The sequence below is a fragment of the Schistocerca gregaria genome, chromosome 8, assembly GCF_023897955.1.
Source record: "Schistocerca gregaria isolate iqSchGreg1 chromosome 8, iqSchGreg1.2, whole genome shotgun sequence".
In the NCBI taxonomy this organism is placed as follows: Eukaryota; Metazoa; Arthropoda; class Insecta; order Orthoptera; family Acrididae; genus Schistocerca; species Schistocerca gregaria.
The window spans coordinates 80,521,277-80,546,912 of record NC_064927.1 but is presented as its reverse complement, the minus strand read 5'-3'; the positions used below and the strand labels follow the sequence as shown (position 1 = coordinate 80,546,912).

The following is a 25,636-nucleotide window of genomic DNA, read 5'->3' as shown; positions in this document are numbered from 1 at the left end:
TAATATTCACACCTGTCAGCATCAAAGTTCTTTGGAATTGGGCTGATATATTCTTCTTGAAGACTAAGGGCATTTCATCTGTCTCATATATTGCACACCAAATGGAAGAGTTTTTTTCATGGCTGGCTCCTCCAAGGCTGTCCCTATGCCTAGCTAAAAGCTAATCCCAGATCCTATTCCTTAAATACTGCCTGAGGTATGGAATGCCCCCACCTGCCCTTCTTTCCACCCTCCCTTTGGCCATTCCTGAGATCATGTAGCTACACTAAAAAGGAGGGGGTATCTGGAAACCTAATGCTGTATTTTACGGACTATGGGACTCTGTAGACTATGAACCACATCTTAATTTTTAAGCAATTTTTTAAACAACTTTCTCCATTTTTATTATTTTATTGCAAAGTCAGACTAAAAAAGTTCTTAGTTTCTAAAACTGAAATGATGTTTAAAATCACTGAAAATTTTCATCAGCACTTTCTTCTCCCTCCTCCTCCTCCTCCTCCTCCTCCTCCTCCTCCTCCCCTTCATTGTTGTCGTTGTCCTTCCTTTCAGTGTGAATTCATCGTGGGTTTCATCCACCATCCATTTGTTCCACTCTTCTCTCATATACACTTTAAATAGTTTTATTCATTGAGACATCAAGAGGTTGCAGTTGTGAATTAATTTCTCCTGGAATGACCGAAAGCTCTGTAGTTCTCTGTCTCAATTTCTCTTTCACAGAATTTTTCAAATGACTACTAAACTGATTCAGCACAAGAAGAGAACTCTTCTTCATTAAAACACCTTTCATACCAACCTCAATTCTCCAACCCTTTTGATGTACGTGAAAAAAGCCTGGCAGTATTTCAGAGGATTTTGTAATTGTCTTCTGCGTAAACATGTTCATTGGATTAGTTATGATATGTAAGGACAAGAGTGTAATACCTTTTTTCATGTACACTTTTATTGTAATTACAGTTTCAGCAACTTTCTTGTTAACAGTTCTGTTACTCGACATATCAAATGTCAAAGGAGTTTTTGCCCATATTTGTTATTTGGGTTAGTTTCCACACTGGTTTTATTTTAATGTTGAATAATAAAGTGATGGAAAGATAGTATTTTCCCTTATTACTCTTGTGGCATTTTCTGAGATATTTTAGTTTTGATTCAAATGCTAGGTCCATGATGCTTAGTATACCTGTAGCTTCAACCAGTTCTAAACTTACTCTGTTAAGTTCCACTATGGTGATAGATTACAAGCTTGGTTTGAATTATTTTTGTATTAATTCCAGTGCCATTTTGACAGTGTCCTTGAGTCCTTTCCAAAACATCATCTTCTAGTTTTGGCCAATTTGCATTCAATCCCTGTATTGGCACATTTAGTCTTCCTCATTTTTTTTCAGTTCTTTACTAGCCTGCCAGTCGTGAATGGTTTTTTCTGTTGATGTAGGGTTGAAATTCTGCTCAGCTGTCCTCTGTCTTATGCTCTGATCATATGAATATCTTTTGTTATTTTCTATTATGAAACTAACTACTAACAAAAATATTGTGCTGTTACCAGTAACACAAATCAGTTTCAATTCAAGTTAAGTGGCACTGTAGACTCTTATGACACGCGTTTGTGATGGCGGAATGGGAGGGAAACAGTGATAGCAAGCATGTGACTCCTCACAACTCATCTATGCACTGCCAGTGTATTGTATTATATTACACACAAGAAAGGAAAAAATACATATGAGTTATAATAGTTGGTATAGTTTATTAGTTTTCAAGTGAACACAAAAATATATTGGTGAAAAAAATATTAGCACCAGAAGCCACAAACTTTAACTAAAAGTGTGTCACTACCAAGTGATATGGTGTGCAAGAGCAATTTACATCTGATCTGTAATTTAACATAATATGTATAAGGTACTTTGTAATATTAAATTTCACTCTGTCCTGAACATCATTTTCCTGAAATAAAATGTTCACCTCATCGCTGTCATAGGCCACTAGCATTAAGATTGCTCTGTGTATGGGGTTTGTCACATGTAACTGTTAGGTAAGTTTCCATCCTCACAGAAACAACTGTGTGTCCATAAATAAACTGTTTTTACTGGGTTATTTTAACATCTGCATCAAGGGTTACTGTCAGAAGCTACACTTTGAGAATTTCTACTCTATTTCTACAGGAAAGCCTCTGGTTAATTTGCAAATGAATGTAGCAAAGCAGGTAGATCGCAGGATTTCTGTATCATATTGCCAGACTTCTTTCTCCTGATAATGACGTCCTCCTGAGTACCGTATTTACTCAAATCTAAGCTGCACTTTTTTCCGGTTTTTGTAATCCAAAAAACGGCCTGCGGCTTAGAAACGAGTGCAAAGCAAGCGGAAGTTCTGAAAATTGTTGGTGGGTACCGCCACAACTTATTTCTGCAATCGAATATATGTAGCGCTACACAGGCATGCTTTGTAGATAAATACTTATGCCAAAACCTCTGCGTCACTAAATAAATTTAAAAAAAAAAAAAGGTGGAAGACGAGTGTTTTTCTCCGCCCCGAGTTTCGACCACTGCATTTTCGTACATTATCCAACGAAGTAAATACAAATTCCGTATTGTTCATCTTCGAATGTAGCAGCATTTCAATGTACTACGAAAACCCGACTGGCAAGACTGTTTGGGATGTTTGTCACTATGCCAACGCTATGTTCTGAATTTTTTCCTATCTGTGAGAAGAGATGGTTGCTAATAGGAACTATTATAAATTGTGAACCACATGCAGTATTCTCATCATCATAAGAAAAATACGAATATGGATATTTTTCCATGTATTGTTAAGTGTTCGCTGCTATCTCATTTAAATCCTGTCTGCCTAATAAACCACGAAACTAGAGTGAGACAACAGCAAACGCGGAAGAATATACATATCATGTCATGTTTATATTCGTATTATTCTTACGCTTAACAGTGATACAGTCAGAAATGAAGCACGGCAATTGACTAGATTTTTAAATCTAAGATGACTAATTTCTGTGCAGAATGTAATTTACTAAAGAGGTGTCTGCAAAGATTTTCAAATGGAGAAAAATATTCACTGAACTCTCGTTCAGAACATCTGTCATACGCAGTCTATTATATGGTTCTTGTTGATCATTATCAGAGAAAGCAGCAGCGTAAGTAACAACAAATAGCAGTCTCTTGCCATTGTTTCGCTAATTTTTTTTAATTGTAAGCGGCTGTAGCGCGCACAAAAGCAAGCCATGCCACAAGCGGCGACAGGCCGTATACACACATTATCAGAATGCGACAAACAATGCATGACACAGTACAGTAATGCATTTTCAGCTTAGAGTGACTTAAACACCTATAACAAAGAAAACTGCGTTTATCATATCAAAGGAAAATAAGCAATCAATTCAAACCACACGAAGCACGTGAAAAAGGAAGAGTAATCATATAAATACGGACGGAGCACCTGACGCATAGCAATGGCTACCTGGTAAAGCTTAACTGCTAAGCTTACGACTCGAACCAAACTACTGTAGCTGTATCATCATTCAATCGACCTAAATTGTGTCTCGTATTACCATGAACCAACTTTGTTTCAATTTGGAGATGCGGCCTAAAACTTTTCTCTCCCCTTGAATTTCGAGTCTCAAATCTATGGAGCGGCTTAGATTCAGTAAATTTTTTTTTTTTCCTTTATTTCGAGTCTCATTTTTCAGGTACGGCTTAGATTCGAGTGCGGCTTAGATTCGAGTAAATAGTCCCCGCCCGGAGATCCGAATGGGGGACTATTTTACCTCCGGAATATTTTAGCCAAGAGGACGCCATCATCATTAACCATACAGTAAAGCTGCATGCCCTCGGGAAAAATTACGGCCGTAGTTTCCCCTTGCTTTCAACTGTTCACAGTACCAGCACAGCGAGGCTGGATTGGTTAGTGTTACAAGGCCAGATCAGTCAATCATCCAGACTGTTGCCCCTGCAACTACTGAAAAGGCTGCTGCCCCTCTTCAGGAACCACACGTTTGTCTGGCCTCTCAACAGATACCCCTCCGCTGTGGTTGTACCTACGGTACTTCTATCTGTATCGCTGAGGCACGTAAGCCTCCCCACCAACGGCAAGGTCCATGGTTCATGGGGGGGGAGAAAGAAAACTGGCGTTCTACGAATCGGAATGTGGAATGTCAGATCCCTTAATCGGGCAGGTAGGTTAGAAAATTTAAAAAGGGAAATGGACAGGTTAAAGTTAGATATAGTGGGAATTTGTGAAGTTCGGTGGCAGGAGGAACAAGACTTTTGGTCAGGCGAATACAGGGTTATAAATACAAAGTCAAATAGAGGTAATGTAGGAGTAGGTTTAATGAAGAATAAAAAAATAGGAATGCGGGTAAGCTACTACAAACAGCATAGTGAACATATTATTGTGGCCAAGACAGACATGAAGCCCATGCCTACTATAGTAGTACAAGTTTATATGCCAACTAGCTCTGCAGATGACGAAATAATTGAAGAAATGTATGACGAAATAAAAGAAATTATTCAGATAGTGAAGGGAGACGAAAATTTAATAGTCATGGGTGACTGGAATTCAGTAGTAGGAAAAGGGAGAGAAGGAAACATAGTAGGTGAATATGGATTGGGGCTAAGAAATGAAAGAGGAAGCCGTCTGGTAGAATTTTGCACAGAGCACAACTTAATCATAGCTAACACTTGTTTCAAGAATCATAAAAGAAGGCTGTATACATGGAAGAAACCTGGAGATACTGACAGATTCAGATAGATTATATAATGGTAAGGCAGAGATTTAGGAACCAGGTTTTAAATTGCAAGACATTTCCAGGGGCAGATGTGGGCTCTGACCACAATCTATTGGTTATGACCTGTAGATTAAAACTGAAGAAACTGCAAAAAGGTGGGAATTTAAGGAGATGGGACCTGGATAAACTGAAAGAACCAGAAGTTGTACAGAGTTTCAGGGAGAGCATAAGGGAACAATTGACAGAAATGGGGGAAAGAAATATAGTAGTAGAAGAATGGGTAGCTCTGAGGGATGAAGTAGTGAAGGCAGCAGAGGATCAAGTAGGTAAAAAGACGAGGGCTAGTAGAAATCCTTGGGTAAAGGAAAAAATATTGAATTTAATTGATGAAAGGAGAAAATATAAAAATGCAGTAAATGAAGCAGGCAAAAAGGAATACAAACGTCTCAAAAATGAGATTGACAGGAAGTGCGAAATGGCTAAGCAGGGATGGCTAGAGGACAAATGTAAGGATGTAGAGGCTTATCTCACTAGGGGTAAGATAAATACTGCCTACAGGAAAATTAGAGAGACCTTTGGAGAAAAGAGAACGTCTTGCATGAATATCAAGAGCTCAGATGGAAACCCAGTTCTAAGCAAAGAAGGGAAAGCAGAAAGGTGGAAGGAGTATATAGAGGGTCTATACAAGGACGATGTACTTGAGGACAATATTACGGAAATAGAAGAGGATGTAAATGAAGATGAAATGGGAGATATGATACTGCGTGAGGAGTTTGACAGAGCACTGAAAGACCCGAGTTGAAACAAGGCCCCTGAAGTAGACGACATTCCATTAGAACTTTTGACGGCCTTGGGTGAGCCAATCCTGACAAAACTACCATCTGGTGAGCAAGATGTATGAGACAGGCGAAATACCATCAGACTTCAAGAAGAATATAGTAATTCCAATCCCAAAGAAAACAGGTGTAGACAGATGTGAAAATGACTGAACTATCAGTTTAATAAGTCACGGGCTGCAAATTACTAATGCGAATTCTTTACAGATGAATGGAAAAACTAGTAGAATCCGACCTAGGGGAAGATCAGTTTGGATTCCGTAGAAATATTGGAACACGTGAGGCAATACTGACCCTATGACTTATCTTAGAAGCTAGATTAAGGAAAGGCAAACCTACGTTTCTAGCATTTATAGACTTGGAGAAAGCTATTGACAATGTTGACTGGAATACTCTCATTCAGATTCTGAAGGTGGCAGGGGTAAAATACAGGGAGCGAAAGGCTATTTAAAATTTGTATAGAAACCAAATGGCAGTTATAAGAGTGGACGGGCATGAAAGGGAAGCAGTGGTTGGGAAGGAAGTGAGACCCGGTTGTAGCCTCTCCCCGATGTTATTCAATCTGTATATTGAGCAAGCAGTAAATGAAACAAAAGAAAAATTTGGAGTAGGTATTAAAATTCATGGAGAAGAAATAAAAACTTTGAGGTTCGCCGATGACATTGTAATTCTGTCAGAGACAGCAAAGGACTTGGAAGAGCAGTTGAACGGAATGGATAGTGTCTTGAAAGGAGGATATAAGATGAACAGCAACAAAACCAAAACAAGGCTAATGGAATGTAGTCGAATCAAGTCGGGTGATGCAGAAGGAATTAGATTAGGAAATGAGACACTTAAAGTAGTAAAGCAGTTTTGCTATTTGGGGAGCAACATAATTGATGATGGTTGAAGTAGAGAGGATATGAAATGTAGACTGGCAGTGGCAAGGAAAGTGTTTCTGAAGAAGAGAAATTTGTTAACATCGCGTATAGTTTTACGTGTCAGGAAGTCGTTTCTGAAAGTATTTGTATGGGGTGTAGCCTTGTATGGAAGTGAAACATGGACGATAAATAGCTTGGACAAGAAGAGAATAGAAGCTTTCGAAATGTGGTGCTACAGAAGAATGCTGAAGTTTAGATGGGTAGATCACATAACTAATGAGGAGGTGTTGAATAGGATTGGGGAGAAGAGAAGTTTGTGGCACAACTTGACTAGAAGAAGGGATCTGTTGGTAGGACATGTTCTGAGGCATCAAGGGATCACCAATTTAATATTGGAGGGAAGCGTGGAGGGTAAAAATCGTAGAGGGAGGCCAAGAGAGGAATACACTAAACAGATTCAGAAGGATGTAGGTTGCAGTAGGTACTGGGAGATGAAGAAGCTTGCACAGGATAGAGTAGCATGGAGAGCTGCATCAAACCAGTCTCAGGACTGAAGACCACAACAACAACAACATTGTCAGACTAGTGTCTTGCTTTTCTTTCCTGCATTTGCCGAGAGACTGTATTTCCACAGTACCAGTCTTGAAGAAGTAACTATTTGAAAGCTAATAAATGAATAATTAGATCTTTACATTAATTGCAACATGATCTGTCATGTGAAACTATGTTTATCTAGTCATGTGTTATCAGTCATTTCCACAATTACTATAGTTATTGACATCTGTGGAGTCACCCCTTTTATGGAGAGAACTATCAACAGTATATTTCAGTCATTGATGGAGAACGCCATGATTTAACAATGCATTATATAACTAAGGGTATTAAATGTTACAGGACCACAACTTCGTAATGTCTTATTGGAGATATTATGCACATCATATGAACTTCTTCTTTTTAGGTCATGTTCATCTTTCTTATTTCAGAAAGTTGTGTGAGGTTAATTTTTCATTCCCTAAATGTCCTCATTATTGCTTCTTCAGTGTACTGTTTCGCTTTTTATTCTGAATCATTTGCACCAGTTTTCTCACCCTCTGTTCAGAAAGGAATTATTAAAAATACCTGTCACACATGAACTTTAAAAACAATGCTTGCCCCCTTAGCATTGCACCTTTGATAATAGAATGGGATCTTGAATTTTGAAAGTTACAAGTTACCAAAACTATCATAATTCTCCCCCCCCCCCCCCCCCCCCACACACACACACACACAGTTTTTTAATTATTTTGACATTTTGCTCACTGACACCCTTGCAGGAGTAATGAAGAACATGAAGAAGTTGGTGTAGCAATCCCATTACGCAGATGCCAGACTTTGCCAGATGCACGACCGAGTGACGAGGACTCCTCGGACGCACGCCTGGCAGCGTGCACGCCTGCACTGCGCAGACGTCGTGAGAGAGAGGCGAAGTATGTGACGGACCAGTCACAGCTGAACCTGCGCTTCCGCCGGCCGGGCCAACGTAGTCAGCAGCAGCAGTTGCAGCAGCAGCGTCAAAGGTAAGTTTGCCACTTGTTATTTATCTACCTCTGCATGCCTTTTCTCATGTTTGTGTGTCTCTGTTCGTGTTTTCTTTCTGTTGCCATCTGATACACATTTTTTTCCCCGTCCTCCACATTCTTTTGCTTGGATATTTGGCTCTTCCTGTCATACTTTGGTGTGTGCAGCATCATACATGTTTGAGTGCATGCACTGTCAACGACCGTACAGAAAGCAGAACCCAGCATATTACAGTGATATGTTAGCGTTTCTGTAACATTTTAACTATATGCGCACTTCCTGTTTTAATTTCAGTTATCATGTCTCTTAATTCCAATGTTAACCACTATTTTATGCTGTACGTTCTTGAAACAATAGTGAATATCACTCACTGTTATCTAGTAAAACTAGAGTTGCATGTCATACATTGTGATTAGGAGGAGCTAGTTATTGCAGACTAGTGACACAGCGTCCCATGTGAATGTTTGGCTTACTTTGTTGCTAACCAGAATTAGTAATTAGACTTTCCTCTGCAGTATGGACTAAATTGTGAGCTGTTACTAATACCACGCAGTTCATTTAGTGGATTTAATTAAACAGCTTTATCAAAGAGTCTTGTAGCATAATTGCCACATTGCATGCCATTTCTGTGAATGCATCTGCTGTAACTTGCTCTGTAAAAGAACTTGTTATGTGTATACTTCTAATGGCTTTTTTAGGAGTCATTGAGGACTTTCTACTATTAAAATGGCAATTACATACCCAGCAGACACATTAAAATAACACTGTTCTGTTTAAATTTGAAAACCACATTCCACCAGTTATGGAGTAACAATAAAACTAGCAAATGAACTTCAGACATCTTGGCGGATTAAAACTGTGTGCCAGACTGGAACTCAAACCTGGAACTTCACCTCTTGGCATGAGTATCAAACTGAGCTGTCTATGCATGACTCGTGAGCTGCCTTCACAGATTTAATGTACGTTTTGTACTTTGCAAACTTTTTAAAACAATACATACACATCACTGCAGAATGAAAGAGTTATTCCCCATCTGAACTTATTTAACAAATTCAGTTGTGAACTAACCGAGTTCCAGAGGAAGGAAAATGTTGACATAAGACAAGGCAATTGCAACGGTTGCCTCCTGCCTTTTACACCTGTTTACCCATCCCTTGTTCTCTGCATTGTATCATCTTTGATTTATGGATGCTTATTAACAGAGCTCAAATCAGTCTTCATTTATGTAGCAGCCACACCTGGATATATCATTTTGAAAAGATAAATCTAGTTATAAGTCCTTTATTTATAGGCATGACTGATTTTGCAGCATTTTAGCTGCATCACCAGGTGCAAGTTGTACAAACTGATAGACAAAGATTCATGTAAGGCAAGAAAAGTAATATGGGAAATGAGTAGTATATATGGGATGAACATACCCACAAAATCAAGTTAAGTTCCAGTCGAGGAAGGAGATTGGGATGACCCAACATACATAGTCAGCAATTTTGCATTGAGTATCAGATGTCTAACATAGAATGCTCCCATGATATCTAGAAAGAACGAACACTAATAAGAAGAAATTTTTATTAAGAGACCACCAGGTAGGAAAAATATTAATAAATTCCACTCACCATGAGTAACAGTATCTGATGAGCTAACAGCGTCCTGATGTAATGAAATCATAATCAAAGTATAATCATATTCGGGATAATGCTAAATTTGAGTAGCTTACTGTCCCTCATTTACTTAAAATGGATTGAAAAATGTTCTACTAAAGAAGCAGTTATTCAGTATTAAATTGTAGTTAATCCTCCAAAAAATTAACTGCAGTATAAGATTGAATGAAAGTGTCTTTACCTGTGTGTTTTTTAATGCATTTTCGATTGGTTGGTGTGGAGAGGAAAGGGACCAAACTGCAGGGTCATCAGTCCCTCCATTTTATGAGGGACTGCTAGCTTCTCAAATTTTACATCGTCCTGTAGATGATCATATACAACCTGTGTTCTGATCACAATTTCATTATGTAGAGAATCCATTGGCTCACCAGATATTGTTACTCATGGTGAATGGAAATTTATGTATTTTACCTACATGATGCTCTCTTATTCTTTCTAGCTATCATGGGAGCATTCTATGTTATTCTATGTTTGACATACAATATTTAGCTAAAAGTTGTTGACTATGGCTGCTGGGTCATCCCATTCTCTTTCCTCAATTGGAACATGACTTGATTTTGTATGTTCATCTCATACGTACTTTCCATTTTAGTTGTATTACATGAGTCTGTTTGTCAATTTGTACTGCTTGCAGCTAATGATGCAGCTAAAATGCTGCAAAATGGGCCATGCCTGTAAATAAAGGACAAAAGTTGTCTTATCTATACCGCATAAAGACAAGTCATTGTTTAACATTGTTACCAAAAATTTGGAAAAGTTCATGACTAATTTTTTTCAGACTTTTACACAATACTGTAATAAAGGTAGTCATGGGCTACATATTTTTAAAATGTTTATCATATATAAATGTGTATGTACTATATAAATGAGAAACAATGTTAGCAAAAATCTCAAAGTTCTTCACCGATTTACTTCAAATTTTTACATGAAATGTCAGTTAACGTTTGGACAGACATAGGCTACATATTTCTTTCAATATGTATGGTATATGAACATATATACAAGGGTTGCCCAGAAAGTAACGCACTGCATTCCCCCCCCCCCCCCCCCCCCCCCCAGCAATTCCTTATGGAACATGATGAGAATTACACATACAAAAGAATAGTGTTTTATCTACACACTCTATTTTTCCACGTAATCTCCATACCATTCCATGGCCTTCCTCCAGCATTAAACAGGGGCATGTATGCCCTGTCAATACAAGTCCTCGTCCTGGTGGTGGAGCTAGTGCTTCACTGTGTGAATCAGCTCCTCATTGTCCTCAAAATGCCTTCCATGAATGACATCCTGTAATGGCCCAAACATCAGATTTGCTGCAACATGTCAGCTGTGACAGCTGCGGATTGTCTCCCCAACAGTTTCAAATCATGGAGCTCTGCCAACCCGCCTTCTGATGACCTCACCCTCTGTGCCTTGTGACTGACTGTACTTCTGTTGACAGCAGGTGCTCCATAGACTTTGCACAAGCGTTTGTGAATATTCCCCAGCAGTGAGAAATTCAGTCATGGCATATTGCTTGTAACGCACATCACCTAAGGAAGCCATTTTGAAACTGTCCTGCAGCTACGCTATCTGTCGGAATGGACGGAAACTTGGCACGCTCACTCAGGAGACTTCAAATAATACGTGTGTAACATTTTGCATTCGTAGCACTGTTTTCAGCTAAGAAAAAAATGCAGTGCATTACTTTCTGAGTAACCCTTGTATGTATATAATGATATTTAAAGAGGTTGGCAAAAATCTTGACGCATTCTTGACCAACTTAATTCAAATATGTACACAGTAGTCTAATAAATGTTCAGACAGTTATATATTTAAAAAAATAATAATTAAAAAAAACAATGAACAGAAACTTCCTGGTACATTAAAACTGTGTGCTGGACTGAGACTCAAACTCGGGACCTTTTGCCTTTCACAGACGAGTGCTATGCCAACTGAGCTGCCCAAGAACGGCTCATGATAGGTCTTCACAGCTTTAATTCTGCCAGTACCTAGACTCTTATCTTTCATTCTAGAAACACTGTACATGTTTTGTGTTATCACACTCACTCTTCTTATAGTTTAAAAAAATACATACACACTTATGTATTGTTTTATTTTCTTCCCTGCAATCTGTTTTAACAGAAACTATGCGAAATACTGACGTTGAAACTGCTATCCTCGCTGATATACCAATGATTCAAACCAGTTACCCATTCATTTAAAATGACTTCAGTTGCCGATCAAGGTTTCATTAGCAATAACAGTAAGCAAGTGTACCTTTCCACATTCTCCAAACAACAATATGAATTTGGATAGGTTGCTGCTCGACACGTATCAGAGGTGTTGAGTGACTGAGAGCACCTTAAAAGTAGTTGTTGGACATTTATTATTCTGCTGTCAGACAAAGTTTTGTGTGTTTACAGTGCCCAGGGAAGACAGTGGCCAAATGCGTTTTACCAGTGTGTGTATGAATGTGTGTGTTTCTTCATTTTATGAATGACTTTGGCTGAATAATATGCAATTACTTTTAAATGTGCCCTTCCACAGCTCATTGCCGCCTGTGTGTGGTGAGCAGCAATCTACCCTATTCCATATTGTTTCCATATGCATCCTCATTTCAGATTTTTACAGTAGCAATATTTATTAAACAGTTAGCCAGAGATGTTAACAGTCCACTCTATTAATCCAGCACTGGTGCATGTTAAAGAATAGCTTTCTGTTCACTTCACTTTTAACTTATCTTCTGCAACAACTTACACACACTGTCCCTCTCCCTCTTGCTTTTCAGTTAATCTGTGCATTTGAAATTGTACCATGTTTTTGATTATTTGAGCAGCCTATGTTTTATAAAATGTAACCTTCTGTAACAAATTTGGTCCATATATTCTCAGTAGCAGACATAGATTACTTTGTCATCTAATAATCTTCTTGAAGATCACATATGGAATAATTCACCTGTTGAAGCATAAATTTTCCATCAGTTACCCTGTTCCATATTCTAGTATTTAGAATATAGTTTTCTTGCCTGCTATTTTTTAAAAATGTTTTTAGTTTAAAAATAGAAGTTATCCACTGAATGTTGTAATCATGAAGAAAACTTTGGGTTAGCATTTAATACATGCTTAGTAAAATCCTTTTGTGTTTTAGATGAGAATATATCGCAGTTCTGAATGTAATAGATGGAATGCTTTAGATTGTGATGTTACTAAAATACCTCATTATTGACTGAGCTTGGGCAAATAATTTGAAATTCAAGAAATTAACAGTTTTTTAAGAGTACATTTTACTTTCACAGCTCTTAATTTCTTTGTGTGCGACAAAGAAATGAGTACCTATTTTTCTCGTGTATCTCACAGTTCATTGAAATTGTATAAGTTGTCGTTTGGTGTCCAGTAACAGTACATGTAATTCAGTTAGTACATTTTAGCAGTTTATAAATATTAAAGGCAGTAATAAATACTATTAACATTTGACAGTACCTTTTGAAACCACACAAATCTGCACTCATTGAATATACTATTTACTACTGAAAATAAAGAAAATGCAGTCATTTACGTAACTTTTCTGTGTGTTTGTATTAAAGTCAAGATAGATAAAAAATATACCTCCAGTAAGCTAAGACTAATGTAATCAGAATTTGCCATTGGGTCTAAACTTCTACCTGAAGCGTGCAAATTAGGAGACATACAAATAAAAAGCCAACTCATTTCAGACAAGATGTACAAAATTTGATTACCACCACCAAACTTACTATCTATAATTCAAATTAATTTCGGTATATACTAATGGTGTTTCGTTTAATCATTTTAAGAGAGCAATATAAATGACAGCCAGTGTTAATATAGCTGAAGAATATGTATTCATTAGCAGAGAAAAGTATCTTCTTTAATTTAACAAAAAAATTTGATTTTTGGGGTCAGTAGTTTGTATAAGTTGTAACATTACAAAATTAGAAGAAAAGTTGAACAGTGCTTCGAGATATAAATTCTTCTCAAATTAGGGCTTAAGACAGATACTATTAGAGTTCATCTAGTGACAAGTACTCTGTTTGTGCTAGTGTACTGGACTGGTTATGTGTCAGGTGTTTTTTTTTTCCGAAAGTAGAATAATTCCTTTACTACCTCACTATTTTCATATTTCTTTGGTTTACTTTCAGTCCATAATGTTTGCTAATTATGCTGTTCATCCCATTCTTCAGGCCTTGTAATTCTTCCTTACTTTCTGTAAGGATAACAATGTTATCAGTAAATCTTTGTGGTGACAGCGTTTCACTCTGAACTATAATTCCACTCACAAATAATATAAATATATTTAATATATTTCCATCATTGCTTTTCGGTGTGCAGGTTGGACATTATGAAAGAAGGAAAGAAAGAACGAAGGAAAGAAAGATTGCACTACCTTTTTTAATCTGGCATTTCTATCTTTATTGCTTGCTCATGATTCTTGTATATATTGGATATTATCTGCCTGCCCCTAGAGGTTTCAAACATCTTGCACAAGTTTATGTTGTCAAATGCTTTTTCTAGGTCAACAAATCTTGAGTGTCTTGATTTTTCTTACATCCTGCCTCCATTATCAAGCACAATATTGTTACTGACTTTATGGTGCCTTTACCTTTCCTAATACCAAACTGATTGTCACCCAAAAGTTCCCTAATGTTCTTCTCCATTCTTTTGTGTATTACTTTTGTCAGCAACACGATACATGAGGTGTTAAATTTGCATACCTCTGCCTTTGCTGTTTTTGAGACAGCATGGTTAATATTCTCCTGAAAGCCAGATACTTAATTTGCACTTAAAATGAGGGAAATTAGAGCTCGGACGGAAAGGTATAGGTGTTCATTCTTCCTGCCCACTATACGAGATTGGAATAATAGAGAATTGTGAAGGTGGTTCAATGAACCCTCTGCCAGGCACATAAATGTGATTTTTGCAGAGTATCCATGTAGATGTAGATACTGTTTGTATGAAAATAAACTAGAATTTGGTACACACATGTGAAATTCCTTATTCTTATAAAAAACCATTCAAAAGCCATGATTGCACAAAACTTTTTTTAAATGAAGACACTTGATTTCAACAGTTATCTTCAGGTTTACATATGCTGCACACAGCAAACAGATGTGCTATTGTGTACCGTATTTGTATCGTGCACTGAGCATCTCTGAGCAATACCTAGATGGATAAGATGCTATGTCTTGTTAAATATTTTAGTGATGCCAAATGTTTATAATGTGCTTATTTCTATTCACTTGACAGAATGTGCATGAGGTCAGCCTAAACTGAACATGTTTTACCACAAAAAACTAATGTTTAAGACCTGAAGATAACAGCTAAGACTGTTGAAACCAACTGTCTCAAAATAAATAAAAAAAAAAAACATTTTTGTGATCCCGGCATTTTAATGGTTTTTAAACAATTAAAAGAGATTGTCCTCCAATACTTTCATAATGAGAAAATTCAGTCCTTATATATACCATTAATACTGTTCAATCTCCACAAATAAAATATGTACTTTATTTTCTGTTTCGTGTATAATATTTTATACAAACTTTAGTTGTATTATCAATACTTCCATTTACATGATTCAATATTTGTTACTTGTCACTTGTGTTTGGAATTTAAATAACATTTTAAAATGTTGCAACTTATGAGGTTCATACCACCAGCGTTATGATTGTAAGACTTCTACACTGTGCAATCTGCTATCGGCAACAATTGTCATAATCCAGAAACCTTTTGTACTTAAGAGTGCAAAGAATCCTTCTAATCTTAAAAGGCAAACTGATGCGATTCATGCAGTAATTTCACCTTAGCTTCCTTGCACTTCCTACTGATTTCATTTCTGAGTGAATCTTACTTTCATCTTTTGTTGTTCAACTGAACTATTCCTTTTGTTATCTTTGCAGTTATCTTTCTGCTATCTGTATTTCCCTGTCTCACTCTGCAGTGGCCCTTTTTAAGTGATTTCTGATCCTCTCCCCCTCTCCCCCTGATGGTATGTATAACTAGACTATTACTGTTGGTATATAACCAGCTCCACAAAAGATTTTGAGAAAGGATAGGCTGTCTCTCCTACTTATAATTCAGTCATTCTAAGCTACCACATGCGTCTCAGCAAATGAGATAAACTGTATCATAATGTAGCCTGATAAACTAAAACATTGTGACCACTATCCATCATGAGACCAAATGCTAGCCAATGGCGTTGCAGGCACATGACCCAGTAAGAAATGTATACAACCAGAGCAGAGAAAATGGTGGGTTATTCTAGTGACAGTACAGACCAACAGTGGGCAATCCACTGGTAAGAGAAATTTTGACAAAGGGCAGATCATTATAGCCTGGTGCCATGCATGTTCATCTCAGAAACAGTGAAGGTTGTTGGTTGTGTGCTACTGCTGTGAGTGCTACAGGAAAAGATTAACGGATGGTGAAACCGAGAGAAGTTGAGCATTGTATGTCTCATCACAGAATGTTGAAGTTGCTGGCTTGCCTGTTGTTAAAGCAAGATAGTCAGTCATCTATGGAAGATAGTAGCAAAGTACAGTGCTTGTGCATGGCATTAAACATAAGGCTCTGCAGCAGATGACCCCTATGTGTTCCCATGTTGACCCAATATAACCACCAATCCCAGTTGCAATTGGAGTGGGCATGGGATCCATGTAAAGGGACTACGGATCAATGGAAATTTCACCTGGTCAGATGAATCACTTTTCTTGTTACACCAGGCCAATGGTCATGTCTAGTAATTTTCTCACCTGGGCGAATGGCTGCTGAAAAGACACTGCACAACAGATGCAGTACAGTGGGGGCAGTATTATGCTATGGGACATTCAACTCGGCTTCCACGGGACCGATGGTGGTAGTGGAAAGCTCCATGATAGCTGTGGACAATGTGAAAATTATTGTGGACAATCATCATAGCTTCATCTTCGATGTCTTTCCAAATAGCAGTGGCATATTCCAGCTGGATAACTGTTTGAATCAGTGGCTTGAGGAACACAATAATGAACTCAAGTTGATAGTTTGGGAACCGAAACCCAATGGAACACTTCTGTGCCTGCAGACCTCCAGGCTGGAATTGAAGGGAATTGTGTAGATGTCTGGTACTGCATCTTCAGAAATCTACCAAGAGCTTGTTGAATCTTTTGTTTTGTTACATTTCAGAGGTGGACCAAGACACTATTAAGAAGTGTGTGGTCACCCTCCCCTCCCCCCTTTTTTTTACTGTAGTTCCACCCTGTATTTATGCTAACTAAGAGCAAATATGATGAAAAACTAATCTACCTTTTACTATATGTATGCAGGTCCTTTTAATTAGTGTGTGGTGGTAAATAACATTTATTATTAAGATACTGTTCTAGGTCTAAATTTTGAATATTTTACATTGATGAAAGCTTCATTCTCTTCCAGAATTCTATATAAAATTGTGTGCCTGGTATCAGAGGTCATTTATATTGTTTTTACTGAATAACATGGGAGACCCATGCTCCAAGCTCAGTCAGAAATGTGGTTTGTGTGAATGTATTTTGTGTTGTGCCACTTACGGGCTACGAATACCCTACCTGGCACTTTGGTTGTTCTCACATGTGTTGCATGCAGGATGTCTGCCCCTGCATCCTCCTGTCAGCTGCGTGGTATCCCTAGCCACTTACTAGCAGCACCTCCAGGGACGGGAGGGGGGGAGGAGAGCAGTGAAGCGGACAGTGACTTGTCAGGAGGCGTCATGGGTGGACCCGTGCTGCCCCCACACCCGCCACCCATCAGCAGTCCGGCAGATCTGCGACTCGTCGCCGAGAACAATGCGAGGTGAGGTAATGCATGCACAGGTGTGACAGTGTGATGCCTCTTTCTGGTTCTGCATATAATCCTGAACCAGATTTTTAAATGTTGTGTTTCTAGTTGAAATGTCATCCTGTGAGTAAATAAATTACTTTTCGGTCATTCATATTCTATAAACAATTTATAATAATGTCCTGGGCTGTGAAAAATGCTGCCAGAAATGTCTGTCATTACTGAAATTAGTTCTAATGGACCTAAACAAATAAAGTCCTATTCTAAGTATATCATAACATCAGTGGACCCAAGTGTACAAAGGCATTTCTTATCACTTATTTGTTGTGTAGATGTGTCAGTTTTTCGGGGGGGTGGGGGCATTGAGGAAGTGAGGATAGGTAACATGTGATGCAAGATGAATCCACAGTGCCCTTACTCTCACGGGGTATTCTCTAAAACACTCACAAGGATGTAGCTGAGGGAATCTTCGACACTTTCAGATGTTATTGTGAGCCACACTGTTGTCTGTTGACCCTCAAAATGATGATAAAAGAACGTAATGAACGTATGTATTTTATGTTATTTACATACACCAGCATTAGTTACAAAAGTAAAAAGTACAAGGTGATTACAATTAAACTTCCATTTCTTGAGCCAATGTAGATGGAAACCTATTTATTATATGTATGGGTACCCAACTTTACCAAAATTATGTTCGTACCGTGGCTAGTAGTGGTGGTGCCGTTATTGCCTTCAGGCACCGGACCTAATACGGCAATGTAGAATTGAAAAACTAGCATCAGTGTGCATTACAGTTGCAGACAGTCAACATGGGTCTGGAGAAATTGAGCAGTATTTTACCCGTAAAACTGTTTTATTGAAACAATGGCAATAGTGCAGCTGCTCTTCGCAAGTACTGACACATTAAAGGAATATGGAGAGGTCTTCTCTCTGCACTGGTGTTGAAGAACAAGGTTCAGAAGTTTGAATTAACTGGCAATTTGGGAAGGTCATGGAAGAGCCTGACGGTCAGTTGCACCACAGATTGTTGAATAAGTTACTGTTGCCATGGTTGAGAATGCTGGAAAATTTGCAATCATCAAGCAGTGCATGAGCTGTATCACAACAACTGAACATTCCATGATTCAGCATTTGACAAGTGTGCTGGCAAACAATTTAGAAATGGTATCTCCAATGTTGTTCCAGGCTGTCGATGCCAGTGGTCATCACATTGACCGACATTTGTAACCTGGAACCTAAACGTCGTATGTAATTAACAAATGTTAACCTCTCATGTGGAAATTGAAATCTGTTTCTTTCAATGATTTATTCATTGCTCCTCTTCCACATGTCCTTAGAATGTTTCCATGAAGTTCCACTTTCCTACAATCACACTTTTTTATGGGAGCCCCTCTTAAGTAGTAAAAGTGTAATTATAACCACCACGTATGTCAGCATTGGCATCTATGGTGACTAAAGGTAGACATATTGCATTAAACTAGTTGTCAGGAAACTGCTTAAAATGTGTAACTCATATATGGAGCAGATTGCCTTGGAAACTCTTCCAATGGTTGTTTACTGTTGTTCCTGTATGGTATCCATATGGGAAGAACTGACAAATATACTCAGTGAGCTTCAGTTAGAGGTGAAGAGTGTTATGGAATGCAGTACTTTTAAAGTTTTCAGAATCAACCTACCAAAAAACAAAGTTACAAGGATCCAAATCGTAAAATTGAGAATCACCCTTTTTGTTGTGATGAAAAAATTGTTATAAATATTTACCAGAATGAATGAAAATTGTCCTCAGAGTGCCAAAGGATGATACAGTTGAAGTAGGCCTGATATACATATACACACACAGCCAGCAAATTTTTTTGTTGATGTTTTTGTCTGGAGTGTTGCTTTGTATGTATGACATGGATGATAAATGGTACAGGAAAGAACATAAGGTGGTACAGGATTGAACTGGGGTAAAAATAAATTTATGGCACACCTTGGCTGAAAGATAGGATTTCGGAGGGGGGAATAAAATTCTAGATACCTAGGCTTGAATACAGTCAGCAAGTTCCACTGGATGTAGGCTGCAGTCGTTGCTAAAGCAACTTGCGCAGTATAGAGTAGCATGGAGACCTGCATCAAACCAGTCTTCAGTCTGAAAACAACTTCATTTTGAACTTCAAGGAAAATTAACATAGATCAAGTTATATGTGTGTGATGATGATGATTATTGGTTTGGAGGACGCTCAACTGCACGGTCATCAGCGCCCATACGAAGTCTCCATTTTTACACAGTCTAATTTTTTACCCAGTCCAAAGTAGCCACTGTCACAAATGATGATGATGAAATGATGATGACAATGCAAACACCCAGACCCCAGGCAGAGAAAATCCCCAACCCAACCGAGAATTTAAACCGGGACCCCGTGATCCAGAGGCAGCAACACTAGACAGCAGTCCATGAGCTGTGGATGAGTTATTTGTGTGTGTAACTGTTTGCCTGGTATAGATGTGAATTAACTTCCTTTTCCAATGCAGGAAAAGAAGCTGTTACTGAAATGAATTATATTCAGGTCTCCGCCCGTAAAGAAACTTTGAGCTTTTCCTGTTTGCAATTGAAGAAAAAAGTAATGCAGTGGATAATGGAGAAAGAAAGGATAATTTAATGTTCTTTAATGTCAAACAGAAATATGAAATACAGGAAATAAATGAAACAAAGCACACATTATGTAAAAAATGTGGCTGAAAGTAAGAGAAGATTATAATGCAATATAGATCAAAAATAATGGAGAGGCTAGACAAATACAGTTGCAACAAGAGAAAGTCTACTATAGCAGACAGGAGAACTGAAGAAAACTAATGACTCTGAAGCAAAATAGTAACTGGGAACATATTATTTCACAACTCACTGCTGAAAACAGTTGTCGAAGGGATGGTGGAACTAAAAGAACGACGGGGATAGACTTAGACATCAGTATGTAAAGCAGATTGTTAATGAGTAATATGCAGCAGTTGGACTGAAATAAAGTGGATAGGTGGTAGGAGAAAATACTAGACAGATTATGGAAGCATCAAATGATGGAAGCAACAACAGGTACAGGACCAGTAAGAAGCAGAGAAAATAGGGCAGTGAAGAAGAATAAAGGAAAAAGGATACAAACTTCCTCAAATAAACATGCCTAGCAGTACCATATAACTTCACCAATATGATTTAACATTTTTGTTTTGTCTCCTCCTGACTTCTTGCCTTGTTTGTAGAAGAGGTGTACATCACTCATTTTCTGCAGTATGTAATGGTGGTATCACCAAGAAACATAAATCATATTTTGAATATCACATCTGCCAAGTTGTGTTGCTAGAACTCAGACCCCAGTTTTCTGTATATATTTTCCAGTGTAGATGTTTTACTTTCGAAATAAACAATTTATTTCATGATTTAAGTAATAGCTAATTTTTGGCCTCTTGGCCATTTTCAAGTTACTCCTACTACTGGCATCATAATAAAAAATTGTAATCATATAGAATCTGTTATTCCACACATCTGCTCTTTTTTAATGTTACACCAATGTGTTTGCATGTTGTACACTGGCAGAGTGACAAAATGCACATAAGGGTCAGATGTTTCTCTTCCCACATACGGACTTTGTGCCTGTGGCAGCTATGCCTGTAACTACCACAGTTGTAAGAAACCATTATCAACCCATTTCTTCCTAGTGTCATGTACACACAACACAATGTTTAACTTCACAAAAGCAGAATGAACTTATTATATAGCATGTATCAAAAAAAAGTCATCCAATTTTTTAAAAGTCATAATTATTATGTTATTCGAGATATGTGTATGAACAGTGTATTGTTTGAAAGAGCAAACTCTAGGGGTTTATGTCTAGGTAACAGAAGTATGCACCCACTTCAGTTCTAGTAAAAATGGTGTCTGGACAACAAAAAGTGTTTTGTGTTCTATGTTTTGCACAGTGAGGGTCAGCAATAACTGTTCAGCATGAGTTTCATACTAGGTATGATGTGTATTCTTCTACAGCACAGAACGTTAGATGATGGCATGAAGAATTATGAGAAACAGATCATTTGCCGAAAGGAAAATTGGCAGGCAGTCCCTGAGTGTCTAACACAGACATTGAATGCATCGCCATAGCTTGACAAGGAGTCCGCATAAATCCATTCACTATGCAACTCTACAGCTCAACATGTCCCTGATGTCCATCTGGCATGTGTTGTCAACTTTTACACATGAAACCATACAAAATTCAGCTAGTGCAAGTTCTTTGTGGAGAATTACTGAATAATGGATTGGTTGCACTGGACCAAATGATTCAGCCGTACATTACTGGCCTCAAAGGTCACCGGACCTGACTGTATGATGTTATTTCTTGTGGTCGTTTTATAAAAGACTCTGTTTTTGTACTTCCATTACCAACAACAATGAATGAACTGAGACATTGCATAACAGGAGCTGTGGAAGCTGTAACACAAAGGCATACTCGCTGCAGTTTGGGAACAATTCAATTTGAATATCACATTGACACATGCCTTGCATCTCAAGGGGTGTATACTGAACAGCTATTTGGGGGGGGGGGGTACCTTTTTGCGTTTCCCGTTCATCTAAAAACATAATTCATTGTATATGTTTATTAGTTTCAGAAATATAGATGTACCACAACGGATGATTCTTTTTGATACACCCTGTATAATAGCATGTCATCATCATCATCATCATTATGTTTAAAGGATTCACAGATTCTCTTGCCTTATGTTTTTTATATTTCACAATTAGACTAACAGTTTTTGAAAAACAATAAATTCCTGAAAACTTGGCGTTGTGTGTACACAACATTGGGAAGAAACAGGTTAAGAACGCCATCAAATGTTGCTTCCTCTCACAGGTGTGTGGAATGTAAGATGTTGCATTATTACAATAACGCTGATAGCTTGAAAATGCTCAAGAAGGCAGAATTAGTAATAAGTAAATTATTACACAGGAAAATTACTTCCCTTAAAATTGAGAACCTAGGCTGAATGTATGTGGTCCAGCGTAATATTATTTGTATCATCATATCATTTTACACTCCATCATGTAACTTATTCTTCTCCTCTCTCTGTGTAAACTGTACTACAAGTACGAGTAGCAGACGTATCCAATTCAGATTATGCTGACGTTGCAAAATTCTTGCCCATCAGGTGTCGGCGTTTCCATCCTGTGGCGTCAGACGGATCTGCTCGGGAGTCATGAAGACGGATGAGAGTGCAACACAACTACTTTGCCCTTGTGCTAGTCTGAATTTTGTTCTAATGACAGCAGCCTCATCGAATTGCTGGTTGCCTCTGTCAGAAACATTAACATGGCTTCAAGTTGCTGGAGATTAGCTGAAAATAAGACTATGGTACAGGATACTGACATTTTGATGACAAAATGATGACTGGTTACATCAAACTTATAGTTACCTGAATGAAGCATGCAGCCTTTTCAACTGCAGTTTTTGTTGAGGTAACATAGTTAGTGGCTAAGCATATTGTTCTGTCCTGTAATAGCATCTGTTGCAGTGGTCTTACCAGCTGAAACAGTAGCTCTGTCATAATTTTGAAGTACTTATGGCAACAGATTTTATTCCCTACACGTATTCACTGAATCGTTTTCCTAGTGGAATTCCACAAGATATGAAAATTGAAACTTGCAGTTTATGGGATTGAGCTTTATTTTCTTATTATTTGAACAGAGTCTACTATTTTAACTGCTCTCAGATAAATGGCATTCAAATTCCTCTTTCTGCCAAAAGAAGAATTGAATAACCGCATCAAATATTGAACAATTCTGAGTGTCTTTGTTACACTTTTCAGCGTGTCTGTAGAAAAATCGATGTCAGAATGTGACAGATTCCAAGATACTGCAGATATTTTTTTCGCAGGTGTAAAATACTTGGTCAGTCACATTTACAATAGGAATGAAGACAACTTGCAAATAATTTTGTCACAATTCTTTATCTGAATGTCAGTAAAGAATTGTGGAGTGCTTCAATAAAATGATGTGATTGGAGGTGTGAGAGTACTTTGAGAGAGTGGAATTTGGCTTGATGTCCTACCTACTTGCCCTCGTGTATGAGATTCTGTATATATCCTCATGTGGAATTGGAAACAAAAGATCTCTCTTTGTTGTTGAATTATTAATATATTTATATTGTAATTTATTGAAAGTGATGTTAAGTTTATTTGCTCATTTATTCTTTTTTTACTAGTCATGTGATAATTTTATGCAGAAACTTTTGAACCGCCATAATTTATATGAGATTAAGTTGTGAAACCTAGTCACACTTTGTTTCATTAATAGAATGAAACAGATTAGTATAACGATCATGATATTAATGTCATTGTTCCTAATGAGGAAGAAATTCCCGGAGGGAATATGGGTGCTTTGTTGTTTAGATTGAAAGACATTATTTAAGTAATAATTTGCCCATAACTGATGTCCAGCATTAAGAATTTTCCTCGTAACTGGCTACATGGTTTCAGATTCAGAGTGAAGGCCCAGATATTTGACAGACTTCAGAATAATGGTTACTAGTATGCTTTGTCCACTCTGTCAAAAACTGTGGAAGTAAAGTCCACTGCAGCAATAATATCCTCAGTTATTAACAACTTACAGTTATAGCTTTGCTTTTAGTGAAGAGGGGATAGAAACAACCCTGGACGAGATAATTGGTTTACATAAAAATAGTGATTTCTTTCTGAAGTGACAATCTGCATCAAAATCCTTAGCCAGTTAGATGCAGATTAAGTGAGAACTATTTCCATATTCTCATTCACATTTCTTTATATAGTTAGTTACCATAGTTTTACTGATATTCATCAGTTGCTATTAAAATAATGCCTTTCCAGATGTGCCATTCAGTACTCACGCACAGTCACTACTGAGAATCTTCTCAGCTGTGAGATTATGAAGTTAAATAGTTAAGAAAATTAATATTAGTTTTGGTGACTTCCTTCACCACCAAAACTTTAAATATTGTACACACTGTTTCAAAGAAATAAGATAACTCTTTTAATAGCTGATAGCAACTGTGATGAGTCATCAGAATTTATTTAAGAAGTTACTTCTGTAATTGAAGATGATTTAAATTTTTGTCATTATTCAAATGACAGGAGAAAGTATTATCCTATAAATTCTGGAAAAGTCATAAGAGAGGAAGATGGATCTGTTTTGTAGATAGACTTCACTCTAAATGAATAAAAGTGGCCAAACTGTGTAATTGCTCATGTTTCCTTTGAACTCATACAGCCAATAGCTTTTTATCACCAGTGCTGAAATATTTATCTGTCTCTACCCTTCTTTGTTTATTTCTTTATGTAATAAAACCATAAGTGCAATGATAAAAACCTTCCATTAACTGTAAATACATTTACAAATAAGACTGAGCACAGCTTATGTGTGAGCAGCTGTAACCCAATGGCAACAGACTGTTTAACTTTGTATAATTGTTTTAAATTTCGTTAGTATATAAATTTTTGCTTGCTCAGCAACTGTGGTGTGACATCATTTTTGGGCAGGTGGTACTTAAAACCATATACTGAGAGATTGAAAGGAGCACACAAGTGCTCTAGAGCTGTGTCTTTCTAGAAAGGTGTGTCTGAAAATGTCTACACTATCAAAAGTGACTACATTTTCGAGTCAGGCATTGTAAATATTTCTGAAACATTGTATATTTTGTTTGTATTTCATTTTTAAGCCTTGAGATTAAAAGCTTGTAAACAGTATGAAGTAAATAAAATATGTACCCTTACAAATGAAATATCTGTGTGGCACCTTTTGTCATGGATTTCAGTGATAATGTTAAAATAACACATTTATTGTGGATTCTAAAAATTATGCAGAGATGGGGACATGAATTAAAGACACCTGCAAGTGTTGTACTGTAAATAAGATGAATGAAATCTACTTTTTAAACCAGGCTTTCTTTCATTGGAAAATGTAACTGAAAAGTAGCAAATCATAATGATAAAACTAGCATGTGACAGAAATAATTCATTCAGAATCTTGGTACATGCCAGAGTGGAAAAGAAATTTAATATTTTATTCTTCTTTTGCAATTTCTCATGTGTTTTGCGGCTTTTCTCACTACTTTATAAAGGAGGAATAATCTGTGTCAGCTTTTGCCTCTATTCTTACATAGGTGCCTACCTCCTAGACTTGTTCTGATCCAGTTTTCAATCCAAATAGAGAATTTTAGGTATT

At 37.4% G+C, this 25,636-nt stretch overlaps 1 protein-coding gene across 5 annotated transcripts in view; it reads left to right on the top strand.

Annotated features, from left to right (window-relative positions):
• Positions 1–25,193, top strand: part of LOC126284389 (tau-tubulin kinase homolog Asator-like) — a 556,186-nt gene extending 530,993 nt beyond the window's left edge. For all 5 annotated transcript variants that reach the window (XM_049983277.1, XM_049983281.1, XM_049983279.1 and 2 more), the window contains 3 exons: positions 7,733–7,975; positions 17,224–17,430; positions 22,591–25,193. In XM_049983277.1, coding sequence (XP_049839234.1) covers positions 7,733–7,975; positions 17,224–17,430; positions 22,591–22,642 — 502 coding nt within the window. In that variant the 3' untranslated portion in view covers positions 22,643–25,193. The remainder of the gene's footprint in view (positions 1–7,732; positions 7,976–17,223; positions 17,431–22,590) is intronic.
• The last annotated feature ends 443 nt before the right edge of the window (positions 25,194–25,636 follow it).